The following is a 17,053-nucleotide window of genomic DNA, read 5'->3' as shown; positions in this document are numbered from 1 at the left end:
AATCCTCTGCGCTCTGTGGACGACGCGCTGAAGAGCTCTCCTCTCCGCCTCCGTGCAGCTGAGATACCACACAGAGATGCCGTGTAGATTGATGATAAAAAAAATAATTTAATCAATTTTTTAAAAAAGGCTGTAACGTAACAAAATGTGGAAAAAGTGAAGGGATATGAATACTTTCTGAATCTTTGGAGAACATCCTTCCTATAACAGGGTGACCAAAATGAACACAATCGTCCAACCGCGACCTCACCAACGTCTTGTACAATTGTCACATAAACACAACACGAGGTATTTGTTCTAATTTTCTAAAAGCACGCAGATTTTCAGTGTTCTCGGCAATTTGTGATGCTGTGGTGAAGAAGTTTGGAACAAAGTGGGGGCGATGTATTGCACTGGGAGGGCGGGCGGGCGGGCGGGCGGTCACGTGCGGCTCGGGGGGGCGGAGGCCCCGGGCGGCGCGGCGCGGGCGGACGCACGGACGGACGGACGGCCTCCAGCGGGGAGGGGAGGGGAGGGGAGGAGCGGGGGGCGGGTCGGCTCGGCTCGCCACTGGCCACACCGTCCCAGCACGGCTCGCAATGCCGAATAAAAACAAGAAAGAGACGGTGAGGAGAGGCCGGCGCCGCGGAGGGTTTGGGGAGGGAGGGAGGGAGTTGGGGCCTAATGTGTGGGGCCGGGAGTTGGAGTGGCGGTTGTACCCCCCCCCCCCCCCTTCCCCGGGCAGCGAGGCGAGGGGCCGATGGGCCTCCCTCCGGCTGCGGGAGGATGTTTGGTGGGAGGCCGTGGCCGCAAACCGGGCACTGACCGCTCGGTCTCTCTCCTCGCACCTCAACTCCCGGCTGATTGAGTGCTTGCTTTCTGCATCTGTCACTTAGGAACCTACTAAAAGTGGGGAAAGCGGCACGAAGGACGGACAGGAGAATGCCGAACACGAGGTAAATGAATGGGGACATCCAGGGGACGGCGGCGGCGGCGGCGGCGAGCTGCTCCTGGCCGGCCGGCTGCAGCACAACTTACTTGGTCGCCCCTGCAGACAGACAGACACACGGTGCTGGACCTGGAGTAATGCAGCGGACATCTCTGGAGAACACCAGCAATCTGAGCCAGGGTCCCGACCCAACACGGCACCTGTCTATCCATGTTCTCCAGGGATGCTGCCTGATCCGCTGAGTTACTCCAGCACTCTGTCTAGTTTTGTAAACCGGCATCTACAGTCGCTTGTGTCTACTACATTTCACGCAATTATAATATAATTGGGCGCAAGAACGCCTAACAGAATAACATTTAAAAGCGCGTTGTGAATGCAGAAATAGAATTTCCTTCTCATCATCATCGGCTTTTATCGTTAGGGGAATCTGAAAGGAGCCGCTCACCACGCGTGATCTTTGCCGGTGGGCAAACCCCACACAACACACACGGCTCCACACCAGCTCTTCTCGGCATATCTCCGAGCTGAAGGGAGCTGCTCGCCATCCATGTCATTGTGCAGATTTCACACAAACACTTCGTAGTCTGCTCTCTCTGCACGCATTCATAACGAGAGGATTTCAGTATAGGAGTAAAGAGGTTCTTCTGCAGTTGTATAGGGCTCTGGTGAGACCACATCTGGAGTATTGTGTACAGTTTTGGTCTCCTAATTTGAGGAAGGACATCCTTGTGATTGAAGTCAAGTCAAGTCAAGTCAAGTTTATTTGTCACATACTCATACGAGATGTGCAGTGAAATGAAAGTGGCAATGCTCGCGGAACAACAAAACAACCAAACAAATTATAAACACAATCATAACACACATATTATTTTACATAATAAATAATAGAAGGAAAAACGTTCTGTACAGTTAGTCCCTGGTGAGAAAGGCGTTTACAGTCCGAATTGCCTCTGGGAAGAAACTCCTTCTCAACCTCTCCGTTCTCACTGCATGGCAACGGAGGCGTTTGCCTGACCGTAGCGGCTGGAACAGTCTGTTGCAGGGGTGGAAGAGGTCTCTCATGGTTTTGTTTGCTCTGGAGTTGCACCTCCTGTTGTATAGTTCCTGCAGGGGGGTGAGTGAAGTTCCCATAGTGCGTTCGGCCGAACGCACTACTCTCTGCAGAGCCTTCTTGTCCTTGGCAGAGCAATTCCCGAACCAGATGGTAATGTTCCCGGACAAGATGCTTTCCACCGCCGCTGCGTAGAAGCACTGGAGGATCCTCGGAGACACTCTGAATTTCCTCAATTGCCTGAGGTGGTAAAGGCGCTGCCTTGCCTTACTCACCAGTGCTGAGGCGTGTGATGACCATGTCATATCCTCAGAGATGTGGACTCCCAGATATTTAAAACAGTTCACCCTATCCACAGGATCCCCATTTATACTAAATGGAGTGTACGTCCTCGGATGATGTGCCCTCCTAAAGTCCATGATCAGCTCCTTCGTTTTTTTGATGTTCAAGAGGAGGCTGTTCTCCTGGCACCAGAGTGCTAGATCAGCCACCTCCTCCCGGTAGGCCCTCTCATCATTGTCTGAGATCAGGCCCACCACCACAGTGTCATCAGCAAACTTAATTATTGAATTGGAGCTGAACCTAGCCACACAGTCATGTGTGTACAGGGAGTACAATAGGGGGCTGAGGACGCAACCCTGGGGCGATCCTGTGCTCAGGGTGAGGGACTTCGATGTATTCCCTCCCATCTTGACTACCTGGGGCCTGGCGGTGAGAAAGTCCAGGACCCAGGCACACAGGGAGGTGTTGAGCCCCAATTCCAGTAGCTTCCCGGCCAGTCTGGTGGGGACTATCGTGTTGAAGGCTGAACTGTAGTCTATGAACAGCATCCTCACGTAGCCCCCCTTCTGGCTGTCCAGATGGGAGAAGCAGTGCAGCGTAGGTTCACGAGATTGATCCCTGGGATGGTGGGACTGTCATATGAGGAGAGATTGAAAAGACTAGGCTTGTATTCACTGGAGTTTAGAAGGATGAGGGGGATCTTATAGAAACTTATAAAAGGACTGGACAAGCTAGATGCAGGGAAAATGTTCCCAATGTTGGGTGAGTCCAGAACCAGGGGCCGCAGTCTTAGAATAAAGGGGAGGTTATCTAAGACTGAAGTGAGAAAAACCTTTTTCACCCAGAGAGTTGTGAATTTGTGGAATTCCCTGCCACAGAGGGCAGTGGAGGCCAAGTCACTGGATGGATTTAAGAGAGAGTTAGATATAGCTCTAGGGGCTAGTGGAGTCAAGGATTATGGGGAGAAGGCAGGCACGGGTTATTGATAGGGGATGATCAGCCATGATCACAATGAATGGCGGTGCTGGCTTGAAGGGCCGAATGGCCTCCTGCACCTATTTTCTATGTTTCTAATCTCGTTCGTTATTCCATTAACTACTTGTGTCAGGTCCAGTGATGTTATTTACAGTGCCCTCCATAATGTTTGGGACAAAGACCCATCATTTATTTATTTGCCTCTGTACTCTGAGATTTGTAATAGAAAAAAAAAAATCACATGTGGTTGAAGTGCACATTGTCAGATTTTAATAAAGGCCATTTTTACACATTTTGGTTTCACCATGTAGAAATTACAGCAGCGTTTATACACAGTCCCCCCCATTTTAGGGCACAATAATGTTTCGGACAAAGCAATGTCATGAAAATGAAAGTAGTGGTCATGTTTAGTATTTTGTTGCATATCCTTTGCATTCAGTGACTGCTTGAAGTCTGCAATTCATGGACATCACCAGTGGCTGGGTGTATTCTCTGGTGATGCTCTGCCAGGTCTGTGTAGTGCCGTCATCTTTAGCTTATGCTTGGTTTGGATGCTAGTCCCCTTCAGTTTTCTCTTCAGCATATAAAGGGCATGCTCAATTGGGTTCAGATCGGGTGATTGACTTGGCCACTCAAGAATTTACAATTTTCTAGCTTTGAAAAACTCATTTGTTGCTTTAGTAGTATGTCTGCTGTAGAATGAACTGCTGGCCAATGAGTCTTGAGGCATTTGTTTGAACTTGGGCAGATAGGATGTGTCTATGCACTTCAGAATTCATTAAGGGCCTGTCCCACTTTCCCTGAGATATTCACGAATTCTCCAGAGTTTTCAAACTCGCAGAATGTTCGTAACGAGTCCGTAGGAGTAGCAGCTCGTTATGCCAGCCGTAGGTACTTGGGGCTATTGTTTTTACTTGTGGACATTTTTCATCAGGCCGAAAAAACGTCCCAACTTACCTGATGCCCCGAGTACCTACGGCTGGCATAATGAGCCGCTACGATATATCCACGGACTCGTTGCGAACATTCTGCGCAACTACCATCAGCAGTTGTATCATCAATGAAGATACGCGAGCCAGTACCTTCAGCAGCCATACATGCCCAGGCCATAACATCCCCTGCCACCATGTTTCACAGATGAGGTGGTATGCTTTGGATCTTGGGCAATTCCTTCCCTCCTCCATACTTTGCTCTTGCCATCACTCTGATATACATTAATCTTTGTCTCATCTGTCCACAAGACATTTTTCCTGAACTATTGTTGCTCTTTTAAGTACTTCTTGGCAAACTGTAACCTGGCCATCCTATTTTTGCAGCTCACCAGTGGTTTGCATCTTGCAGTGTAGCCTCTGTATTTCTGTTCATGAAGTCTTCTGCGGACAGTGGTCACTGACAAATCCACACCCGACTCCTGAAGAGTGTTTCTGGTCTGTCAGACAGGTGTTTGGGGATTTTTCTTTATTTATAGATGGAATTCTGTCATCAGCTGTGGAGGTCTTCCTTGATCTGCCAGTCCCTTTGCGATTAGTAAGCTCACCAGTGCTCTCTTTCTTCCGAATGATGTTCCAAACAGTTGATTTTGGTAAGCCTAAGGCTTGGCTGATGTCTCTAACAGTTTTATTCTTGTTTCTCAGTCTCGTAATGGCTTCTTTAACTTTCATTGGCACAACTTTGGTCCTCATGTTGATAAACAGCAATAAAGGTTTCCAAAGGTGATGGAAAGACTGGAGGAAAGACTAGGTGCTGAGAGCCCTCTTGTATCTGCAGTAAGGAGGCAATTAAAACGCACCTGAGCAATTACAGAGACCTGTGAAGCCATGTCCCAAACATTATGGTGCCATGAAATGGGGGGGGACTTTGTATAAACACAGCTGTAATTTCTACATGGTGAAACCAAAATGTATAAAAATTGCCTTTAATAAAATCTGACAATGTGCACTTTAACCACATGTGATTTTTTCTATTACAAATCTCAAATTGTGGAGTACAGAGGCAAATAAATAAATGATGGGTCTTTGTCCCAAACATTATGGAGGGCACTGTAGATGCCATCTTGACACTGAATACATTTCTCGATCTAATTTGAACAATCTAATTTGAAAAATATAAATTTTGTTCATGATACCTTCTATAATTGGATAATGCTGGCTGACCTGCCGTCCACCCAGACATGTGTGACCCTGATACAAAAGATTGATCTCTGTGAAATTAAAATTAAAATAATTTTAAACGTTACTTTACTATTCTGCAGACTGATAGTCTCCATCAAAATGAATGAGGTCTTTAATCCTGTGCTGGCCTAAGATCAGAGACATAATGTTTTTCTTTTAAGTCTCATTTCTTCCAACTGGAGTCCAGCAACAGTGTATGGTGACAAATGGAGCCGAAAAGTAAGTCTGGGACTAGCAGGAGGTCCATGCAAAACCAGGATCCATTTCAAATGACTGAATGCCGGAGGTTCCAAAGGCCACAGTCAGGAAGGTCTATTACATTCTGTTTTTAACGTAGAGACTAACAGCACTATTCATTCGGCAATAATGATTTTTAGAGAGGCGGAGAGATGCCTCTCACCCTTTTTCTTGGTTTGAATTTCAAGTGTACATAAATGTAGCCCATTTTTTGAAATTGTACCAAACAAGATTTAAAACAAATCTGATATTTGGTTCAGTTATATTATTGCTTGACATTGCTCATGATACTGAGCTCTTTTTAAAAAAAAAAATTGCGGGTATTGCTATTTTATAAGAAAATGCTTTTAATTTGTACTAGACTAAGTGGGACCCATTGGGAGGGCTGGTCTCCCAATGCAATATTCCACTCTCCAGCAATTCCAATATTGGTGGCCGGGGGGCTTTCTGGAGCGCTAGTATGGGTGTTGTGGGCCGAAGGGACTGGTTTCCAGAGGGCCAGTATGGGCCGAATGGATTCTTAGGCTGGCAGCTCAGTCACTCAGGCCTGGTGGGCTGGCAGCTCAGTCACTCAGGCCTGGCTCAGTCACTCATGCCTGGTGGGCTGGCAGCTCAGAAACTGCCAGAGATTCTGCACAAAACAGATGAGAGACTCCGTGAGAGAAAAGGGGGAGTGGATGGAGAATCAATTTTAGATATTTTTCATCTTTTTCTCCAGATCACAGCAATGAAGGAGGAAAGTCTATCCTGGCCTGGATCTCACAGGAAGCCAATGAAGGGAGGGAGAAAAATACTGGGGTGAGGTTTAATATTTGTAGGGGGAAACACTTAATGATGGGCTAGTATGGGCCGAAGGGGCTCTTAAAAAAAAATCTGAGCAAAGTCTCAGTGAAAGGCACTTTTTCTGGACTTCTCCTGGCCAGGCACAGGTCTTTTGGGCCAAAACACTCCTCCTGGGCTTATACGGGCATTTTGGGCAAAAGGGACGGGTTTTTCGGCTAATAGGGGCCTTGAGGGCCCAAATTAGTGGTTTCAGGCTGGCCATACATTTCATTTCCATTTCAATTTCAAGCACAGGGCAGGCCAAACAACTCATTTAATTTTCCTTTGATTTCCATTTCCATTGCAGTTTCAAGCACAGGGCAGGCCCAAACAGCTGATTGTATTGTCACTTCATTTCCATTTCCATTGCAGTTTCAAACACAGGACAGGCCAAACAACTCATTTCATTTTCATTAAGGGCTAACACATAATTTATTGCAAGTAATTTGCAGACTCACAGTTCAGTTGATTCACAGCTTAGAATCACAGTTATGGCCTCTCCCTCACGATGTTCCAGAGTGACTGACTCATTTGCAGACATCCAGGGTTTTATAGTGCTGCCCCCCACCTTCATCATGGTGATTGACAGGCGAGAGGACCAATCAGCTGATCCCAAGATTTTTAAACACTCAAAAAAAAAATATTTTTAATCGATCGGAAAAATCCTCGGGGCTGCCTCAGCGGAGGAGGACTGTGAGTAAGATGGCCAAAAATCATAGTGATATAGGGTAGCTTTTTTTCTAAAATCAATATATGGCGCAGACAGGAAGTGGTCAAGATGAGACTTTTAGTTATATAGATCTCAAGATTTTTTAAACAATCATCACTTTTTTATTTTTCATTGACGACGGAAAATTCCTCGGGGCTGACTTAGCGGATGAGGACTGTGAGTAAGATGGCCAAAAATCATAGCGATATAGTAGCGTTTTTTCTAAAATCAATATACAGCGCAGACAGGAAGGCTTCAAGATGAGACTTTTAGTTATATAGATCTCAAGATTTTTTAAACACTCATAACTTTTATTTTTCATTGATTGGAAAAATCCTCGGAGCTGCCTCAGCGGATGAGGACTGTGAGTAAGATGGCCAAAAATCATAGTGATATAGGGAAGCGTTTTTTCTAAAATCAATATACAGCGCAGACAGGAAGGCGTCAAGATGAGACTTTTAGTTATATAGATCTCAAGATTTTTTAATCACTCATAACTTTTTTATTTTACATCGATCGGAAAAATCCTCGGGGCTGCCTCAGCGGAGGAGGACTGTGAGTAAGATGGCCAAAAATCAAAGCGATATAGGGTAGCGTTTTTTCAAAAATCAATATACAGCGCAGACAGGAAGTGGTCAAGATTAGACTTTTAGTTATATAGAGCTCAAGATTTTTTAAACACTCATAACTTTTATTTTTCATTGATCGGAAAAATCCTCGGGGCTGCCTCAGCGGAGGAGGACTGTGAGTAAGATAGCCAAAAATCATAGCGATATAGGGTAGCGTTTTTTCTAAAATCAATATACAGCGCAGACAGGAAGGCGTCAAGATGAGACTTTTAGTTATATAGATCTCAAGATTTTTTAAACACTCATAACTTTTATTTTTAATTGATCGGAAAAATCCTCGGGGCTGCCTCAGCGGAGGAGGACTGTGAGTAAGATAGCCAAAAATCATAGCGATATAGGGTAGCGTTTTTTCTAAAATCAATATACAGCGCAGACAGGAAGGCGTCAAGATGAGACTTTTAGTTATATAGATCGCAAGATTTTTTAAACACTCATAACTTTTTTATTTTTCATCGATTGGAAAAATCCTCAGGGCTGCCTCAGCGGAGGAGGACCACAGGAAGTGGTCAAGATGAGACTTTTAGTTATATAGATAGATTTTGGACAATGTTTTGCTCACCAAAGCAACAACAACAATTATTCTTACCAAATTTTACTTGTGCAATGTAAGTATTTCTTGTCAATGTCAGTTTATTTCCTGTGTCCAAATCTTGCCCCCAAATCTTGTGGCAACATTTCATGAGAGATATTTGTTTTGCTGTATTTTCACAATCTTGGGGTTCAAAGCACCAAACAACTTCTTAATTGCGCTTTGGAATTCTAATTACTGTTTTGGTCTAAGAAATGCAGCAGCGGGTTTGAACATTGTTTCATTGCTATTTGTGGGGTTTGCCAATGACTAAATAATTCAGTTTAGTTGATTGTGGAATAAATATCCTTCAGTACAAAGCAGTCTCTTGTTTTTACATCAACAATAGTTGGTAACTGCAGCAGGAATTGCTACAAAATATAGAAGTATTCAGTAATTAAGGTATTGATATCATTCTAGAAAGACGCTGAAGATTTTGGTAGTGCTGTAGTTTGTTTTTACATCTATCTTGACATCCAAACTGACGGATGCATGCAGTGGTATCCTCTTGGACAGCACAGCACTCAGCTCTTCACTCTCTCTTCGCAGTATCAGCATGGATATTGTGCTCCTTGTGGTGGGAACTGATCCTACAAAGCCTTGGAGTGGTGGTACCACGTCTATCTGGTAAAACTGGCAATAATGATAGCAAAACTCAACATTTTTTTGTAATAGAAATACCTTTTACCTGTTCATGTTGTAGTTTCACTTCACTCACATCTTGGCATTTAGCACAACTTGGCTTAGTTCACTTGTTGCTTTGTATTTAGCTAAGTGTTTCTAATTTAGTCGATGTCCTAATCCTAATTTTCAGGTTTTCCTCCAAATTTATTATATATGAAAACAGCTACACCTTTTTTTTTTTTTGGATCTGAGGCAATACCTTCTGTGATCTCTCCTGATTATCTTACCCTAATATAAAGTTTGAGGGTGCTTTGCTAGGGCGATTTGGGTCTACTCTGCATTTTGGAATAATAACCTCTTGGACTCCTTAAACTAATTTACTTAACCTACTTGTTCCATTTTTCTTTTTGTTTGTTTTATTGCAGAAATATGCTATAATGAGCTTCTCATGAAGCAGAAGCTTCATAAAATTGCCAAATTCTTGCAGCTTTGTGAAGCTTCTGCATTTTTCCACATCATTAAAGACCATATGATGCAACTTGTGTGGATGATTACTTTTGCTATCGAAAAACAAACTTCTCATTTGATGCAAAAACAAGCATTCTAGATTTAAATATTCCAAAAGCTAAATATGAATTGCAAAGAATAAGAATATTCTACCATTAAATATAATTGGCAAAACCTGTAATTTCAGTTATCATTTGTGTGCCTCTCCCTCTTTGTTCATTCTACAAATTGGAATCGAATTGTCTAGCAATTTCTCCTCTAGTCATCTTCCACCACCTCCCTTTAGTCCACTTTTTTTCAGGTTCACAGTAATTTGCTGGTGAACCCAGTAAGTTTAAAAGGAAATGGAAGCCGCAGAATTTCAGCTTGTATGTTTCAGACCAGCATTCCCGACTCTAGCTGCATACCCCAATGAGTGAGCCAGATGATGAACCATCATGATTTCCCCACAACCAGATGCTGGATTGTCAGAGTTTTACTGTATTTGTACACCTCAACAGTAAATATACACAGAGGGCAGCCATTTGGACCAACTTCCTCATCTCCTCCTTGCCGAAGGGATGTCAATTAAATACAGTGGCACCCAAACCCACACAACTGCTCTGGGCCTAACAAATATGTTGCTGTATTCTTGGAAACAAAATACAATTTATTAAAATAAGAATATTTGTTGGACGTGACTCTTTACTTGAGCTAAATAATGTTTTTGAACCAATAGATGTCTGTGAGTTTTCATTAACTGTAGTTTCCTTTTCCCAGTTGTTCCCATATCGTACAAAATCCAAAAGATGACCTTAAAAATAAACTAATGGAAGTAGTAGGTTGATTGAGATAGCCCCAGATCCAGCTAAAAACAAGTGTGGTTGATTTTAATATAATTAAATTGGGAGTAAAATATGAAAACAAGCATGAAATGGAAAAAAAAATACTTTGATCATGTAGGATTAGTGAATTTATGCCCCTTCAAAGAAGGTCATATTAAAAATGGGAATAAAGAAATGGGTGAGAAATTAAATAGATTTTCTATCAGCCTTTGCACCAGAAAACATTATCTGTTGTGCAACAAACTTTCATAATCCTCCCTTGAAATAACTCTGCAATCCTATTGGTTAACCACCTGTTTTTGTATTTCAAAAGACCATGAAAAGAACACTGTTTTATAATAACTTGCGTTTTCCCAAAGTGCTTTACTACACTGGTAAAATTTATTTATTGCTATCATACAAGAAGATAGCCAAACTGCATTGCAAGGTCTGGCACAATACAGTGATGTATCAAACAAAGTTCAATAAATGCTAGCTAGAAATTCCCAGCCATCCTTCAATGCCATGGGGTCTTTCATTATAAAGAGTTCCATTGGTGAGTTTTGGGACTGTACTGAAGAGACTGCTTGGAAGGTGAGTTTTAAACTTTTACGTGGCAAGGTAGAAATGCAACCATTGAGCAAGGCTACATTTTGTGGATTGGAGCACGTAAATATGTACTACAAATATTTACATTCTGTTTGGTAATTACTGCAGCACACTCATAGAAGAAGTATAATACACATTCTTTTCAACTAATCTATTTTGATACTTTTTGGATATATTTGGATTCTTGTCTGCCATTTCATATCGCAGTCAACTGAGTATGGTTATGTTTAATGGCGGTTGAACACAGAAAATTAAGTTTGACAGAACACGTTTTAGTTGAATTTTGTAAATACTCTTTCTAACTTGGTAGATAAATTACATTGACAATTTGAGAATAATGTCAAAATCTATTTTTATCCAAGGCTGTACTGGGTTCTGTTAATCTTGTTAAATATGTAACCAATGAAAAGTGAATAAGGAAAATGAATGCAAGTAGAATTGCATCCGTGTCCTAAGTCTCTGGCAGCAGGGAAGAAAAGGATCACTATTTCAGTAAAGTTACAATATATTAAAGTAGAATTGCATCACCACCTCATCAATTATTTACGCATTTGTATAATAATCTTCCACGGTAAGTCATGTAAAGTTTTTCATTGCAGGCATTTTTTTTACAGATACTTATTTATGTTAGGCTCTTCCAAACAAGTTAGCACTAGCAAAAATATTTCTCAACTCAAGCAAAATGTAACCAGTGTTAGTTTATACTGTTAAATTAAAAGCTTAATTTTCATTTCTAGAAGCAGAATTAGGCCATTCAGCCCATTAAGTCTATTTTACCATTCAATCACGGCTGATTTATCTTTCCCTCCCAACCCCATTCTCCTGCATTCTCCCACTAACTCCTGACATGCATTTTTACTTTTAAAAAGAGCCATCACCTTATTATGAAGGGTCATACTCTTGTTGTGATGTAAGAATATTTTAATAAACTATTACTTGGCAAGATATCATGATAGTCGTTCTACTTGTAAGTCAGGGATCAGTACAAATGATCTGGAGATGTGAGCAAATTCTACCTAGCACGTGGGGAATTTAATTTGTTAATTAAGTTAGGACTACTAAACTTCTATGAAGATTGTTATACTGCCAAGATGCCTCGAAAATCAAAATACTGAATGCTCAGGAGGTCAAGTAACATTTGTAAGAAAGACAAAATTATGCTTTAGATGACATTTTCTGGCCATTTGTGACTCCTGATCCACAGCAGTGTATTTTGTTTTAATTGTCCTCTGAAATGGTTTAGTTGGTCATTTAATGCAAGGGCCATTAGTTATCAACAATAAATGGTCACCTCATCAGTGAATGAAAAATGAAGACATTTTTACATAATATAGTAGAATGGCTGTATGTAATGAAGGAGATATTGTTTCAAATATGCCAGTCATGAAACTTGCAACTTGTCAGGGTTTAATACCTTCGGGTAAACCTGAGTATTCGTTCCAACACGAAACGATGGATTTCCAGTTTCCTGACAAAACGTCTTCAGCGTGTGTGTGTGAACGGAAAGAGCTCCAATTGGCATCCAGTGTTGAGTGGTACACCTCAGGGCACAGTACTTGGCCCACACCTATTTTTGCTTTACATAAATGACATCCATGAAAAAGTCTCAAGTATGACCAGACTATTCGCTGATGATTGTTTGCTGTACTGTCCAATTAAGTCAACTGATTATGAAGATGCTCTCCAAAAGGATCTCGATACTATGGTCGAGTGGTCACAACAATGGGGCATGCAGTTCAACCCTTCCAAATGTGAAACCATGCGTGTCACCAGAAAGAGGAATCCAGGCGTCACATCCTACAACATACTTGGTGCCACCCTTGAAGAATCCAAACAAACCAAGTATCTTGGCATCAAATTGCAAAATGATCTGCGTTGGAATGGTCAGACTCATCATGCAACAGTGAAAGCAACAGGTGTCCTAAACTTCCTGAGGCGCAACTTTCATCATTGTTCAGCTTCTGTCAAGGAGAAGCTGTATTTCACCCTCGTTCGACCTCATTTGGACTACGCAGTTGCAGCTTGGGACCCATACACAGATAAAAACATTTCATCCATCGAACGTGTCCAAAGACAGGCCGCTCGATTTGTTACTAACACCTATGAGAGAGAAGCGAGTGTCACCAAACTTCTGAATTCTCTGGGGTGGAACCCTCTCCAAGACAGACGTGAAGCTCACCGTTTGACCTGTTTTTACAAAATGTTAAATGGTCAGCTAGACATAGATTACGAGACCTACACCAACCCCAAGCCAATTAGGAGCAGACGATGGCATTCGATCCAATTTGTGATCCCAGCTACAAAGACAGATGTATACAGCAATTTGTTCTTCCCACGCACAATTAAAGCATGGAATAATCTCCACCAAACTATAGTTACCCAACCAGATGCAACTAAATTTAAAGTAGCACTTTCTTCCCAATAACCCTTTCTGGCTTAATCCCTCCCTTCATCACCTCCAGTTTAAATTCCAGTTGGAATATTTTGGAGGACCAAGTAACCAAGAACCAAGTAGAAGTGAGAGTGAATGACTGACACTAAAGCAGCCTTTCACCATGCAGCATCGATAAACCTTAATAAAATAAAAATCAAGTCAAAGTTTCACTTGGAGTCGTGTCTTCTCTGAAAATAGATGGCTGTGGTTGTTGGACGTTAATCTTGGGGCATTGCTGAATGTATATCCTGGCAGATTCCTCAGCCCAGCCATCTTCAGCTGCGCCATTAATTAATTACATGTCACAAGAGAGTTTGTTTGTTACTACTTAAGAAATTTGGGAGCTGCAACAAAAAAGTGACCAAAGTGCAGATATTTGAAAGATATGCAAACATTTACAGAATTGCTACATAATCTTCCAAATAGTTTCACACTCAATCACAATTGATTCTACAATCAGACTGCATGTTCTACAGATGCACTATAGTAAGCTGACAGGATGTATCCCCCTACTCCCAATTCCTCCGCCTACGCCGCATCTGCTCCCAGGATGAGACGTTCCACACCAGGGCATCGGAAATGTCCTCGTTCTTCAGGGAACGGGGATTCCCCTCCGCCACCATAGATGAGGCTCGCACCAGGGTCTCATCCATACCCCGCAACACTGCTCTCTCTCCCCATCCCCGCACTCGCAGCAAGGGCAGAGTCCCCCTAGTCCTCACCTTTCACCCCACCAGCCGGCAAATACAATAAATAATCCTCCGCCATTTCCGCCACCTCTAACGTGACCCCACCACTCGCCACATATTCCCATCTCCCCCTATGTCTGCCTTCCGCAAAGACCGTTCCCTTCACAACTCCCTTGTCAATTCTTCCCTTCCCTCCCGGACCACCCCCTCCCCGGGCACTTTCCGTTGCAACACCTGTCCCTTCACCTCCCCCCTCGACTCCATTCAAGGACCCAAGCAGTCGTTCCAGGTGCGACAAAGGTTCACCTGTATCTCCTCCAACCTCATCTACTGCATCCGCTGCTCTAGATGTCAGCTGATTTACATCGGGGAGACTAAGCGGAGGTTGGGCAATCATTTCGCCGAACACCTCCGCTCAGTCCGCAATAACCTACCTGAACTCCCGGTGGCTCAGCACTTCAACTCCCCCTCCCATTCCCAATCCGACCTCTCTGTCCTGGGTCTCCTCCATTGCCAGAGTGAGCAACACCGGAAATTGGAGGAACAGCACCTCATATTCCGCCTGGGTTGCTTGCGTCCTGATGGCATGAACATTGAATTCTCCCAGTTTTGCTAGCCCTTGCTGTCTCCTCCCCTTCCTTGACCCTCGAGCTGTCTCCTCCCATCCCCCCCGCCCTCGGGCTCCTCCTCCTTCCCTTTTTCCTTCCTTCTCCCCCCCACCCCCCATCAGTCTGAAGAAGGGTTTCGGCCGAAACGTCGCCTATTTCCTTTGCTCCATAGATGCTGCTGCACCCGATGAGTTTCTCCAGCATTTTTGTGTACGTAGAATGTATCTCAGTCTGGAATGGCAAAAGCCATGATCTTGACCACTTGAACCTGCAGAGAATGTTGAACACGGAGCAGTCCATCACAGACTCATCACTTCCTTCCATCCAGTCCATCTTCATGGTGATGGAAGTATCATAAAGGATGTGTATGACCCTGTTCATACTCTTTCCTCACTTCTAGGAGAAGATGCAGGAGCTTGAAGGCCTGGATGTTTGGACTTAAGAATAGCTTCATGCTGCCATGTACTCTTAACATTGCATTATTCAGTAATTTAGTTATTGCACATTCATATTCAAATTGCATACAATCTTGCACCATTCTGCTGTTTTGCATTCATCGTTGTATTTCTTGTTGCATCTATCATTACCATTTGTGCTGTTTACTCTGAGTATGCATGCTTGAGTATGAATTCTTCAGAATGGAGCTTCACATTGATCAAGGAATTGGTGTATATGACAAAAAACTAACCTGAATCTCTTAAAATTTGTATCTTTCATTGTTATTTATATTACATCTCTACATTGTACTTCTTTGTATTTTGGTGAAACTTTTTGGATGTTAGCTTTCTGTTGATCTCAACTGTATTTGAAAACATTTCCAGCAGTCACAATAAAAATTCTGATGAACTACTTTTGTGTTCCTCACCTAGTAACGAGAAAATATACTGATTTGGATTTTTCTTTGAAATCCTGTTTATGGTTGGATTTATCGTTAGCCAAAGCATTCATGGCCTAAGCCTAGGAATCTCTGACAGCCGATCCTTCATACAAGAGGTCCCAGGTTACAACAGTGTTCCGTTCCTGAGAACTCTTCATGTTTTCAACTTATTGTAAGTTGGAGATGAACAAGAACATGTGGGAGAGGATCACAAAGAGCCGAGAGGAGAGTGAGCAGGTGCAGGGAGAGTTGCCGCCAGCTGTCTCACTGACTCGGTGAGTGAGCAGGTGAGGCTATTCAGTGCTCCCAGCTCGACTCAGTTGCAGCTTGGGGGAGTGTAAGGGATAGGGAGAGAAGGAGTGCGAAAACACCTCCTCTCCACCCACCAGGAGATGCCTACAGCCATGCAACAACTGCCAAATTCATCCCCATCCACCCCTCCAGTCCCCTAAACGTTCATTTTTGATGATGCATTCTTTATTCAATAAAAAAGCTTTGCTTGCAGTGGAAGGATCTATGAGTGGATGGGCATGTATACAAATTTCATTTCCGAATACAAAACAACTTGAAATATTACTTTTCCTTTCACTGCAGTGTTGCATAAAATCTTATTCTGTGATAACAAAAATGACTTTTAAATTTCTTAAGTGATATTTGTTAGGCTTTTCATATAGTAACAGATGATTTAGATCTAAATATATAAAACTAAAAGTTGCAGCTTCACAAAAGCCAAGCTTCAACCAAGTTTTTTTTTTGCAGAGTTCAAACAAGAGATCCAACAACAATACTCTTCCCACAACACAGTTAGCAAATATAAAGCTTCCTGGTTCTACAGTAGTGAAGAAAGAAAAGCGACAGAGTTCTTCTCGGTTCAATATATGTAACAACAGGGAACTACAAAAACTACCACCTTTGAAAGGTAATGTTTGTTCACTTTTATGGATCTAACTAAGGCAATTTTTAAATTGATCAATCCACTTAGATGTAGCTGGTGGAAAATCAAAAGAAATCTGTTGCTATGCAAAGCTTAAAATACAATGGTACTTTATTGACATGTAACGAGGCACAGTGAAATTCGTGGTCATTGTGCCATGAGGCACAAGATGGTGGTGTAGGCAAGTGTTGAAACACATGTGGTAGTCGGTGCAGGTCAGAACCTGGTTGTAGAGCCAGGAGCAACAGGGATCACCGAGGGTGAGCAGTTGCACGGAACTCCTGTCGGAGAGAGGAGGAGAACTTCTTCAAAGTAGACATAACTTGTGGCCATTTCGCAGTGGGGCAGTCAAAATATAGAAACAAAGAACTGCACATGCTGGTTTGCAAAGAAAGGCACAAAATGCTGGAGTAACAGCAGGCCAGACAGCATCCCTAGAGAACATGGATAGGTGACCATTCGTGTCAGGACCCTTCTTCAGACCGATTGCAGGGGTGGGGGGAAAGCAAGCTGGAAGAGAAAGCTAGATGGAAGAAGGTAAGGTTCTTGGGTTAGTCACCTAAAATTGGACTATTCAAGGTTCATACAGTTGGGTT

At 42.8% G+C, this 17,053-nt stretch overlaps 1 protein-coding gene across 1 annotated transcript in view; it reads left to right on the top strand.

Moving 5' to 3' along the window:
• The first annotated feature begins 515 nt into the window (after nucleotides 1-515).
• The window catches only part of ppp2r5ca (protein phosphatase 2, regulatory subunit B', gamma a), a 95,799-nt gene continuing 79,261 nt past the window's right edge, over nucleotides 516-17,053 (top strand). Inside the window, exons 1-3 of the mRNA XM_055641150.1 lie at nucleotides 516-605; nucleotides 876-935; nucleotides 16,283-16,442. Coding sequence (XP_055497125.1) covers nucleotides 579-605; nucleotides 876-935; nucleotides 16,283-16,442 — 247 coding nt within the window. The 5' untranslated portion in view covers nucleotides 516-578. The remainder of the gene's footprint in view (nucleotides 606-875; nucleotides 936-16,282; nucleotides 16,443-17,053) is intronic.

The sequence above is a fragment of the Leucoraja erinacea genome, chromosome 9 (assembly GCF_028641065.1).
Source record: "Leucoraja erinacea ecotype New England chromosome 9, Leri_hhj_1, whole genome shotgun sequence".
NCBI lineage: Eukaryota > Metazoa > Chordata > Chondrichthyes > Rajiformes > Rajidae > Leucoraja > Leucoraja erinaceus.
Note: the sequence above shows the minus strand (reverse complement) of the source record. Positions and strands in the feature narration are given on the sequence as shown.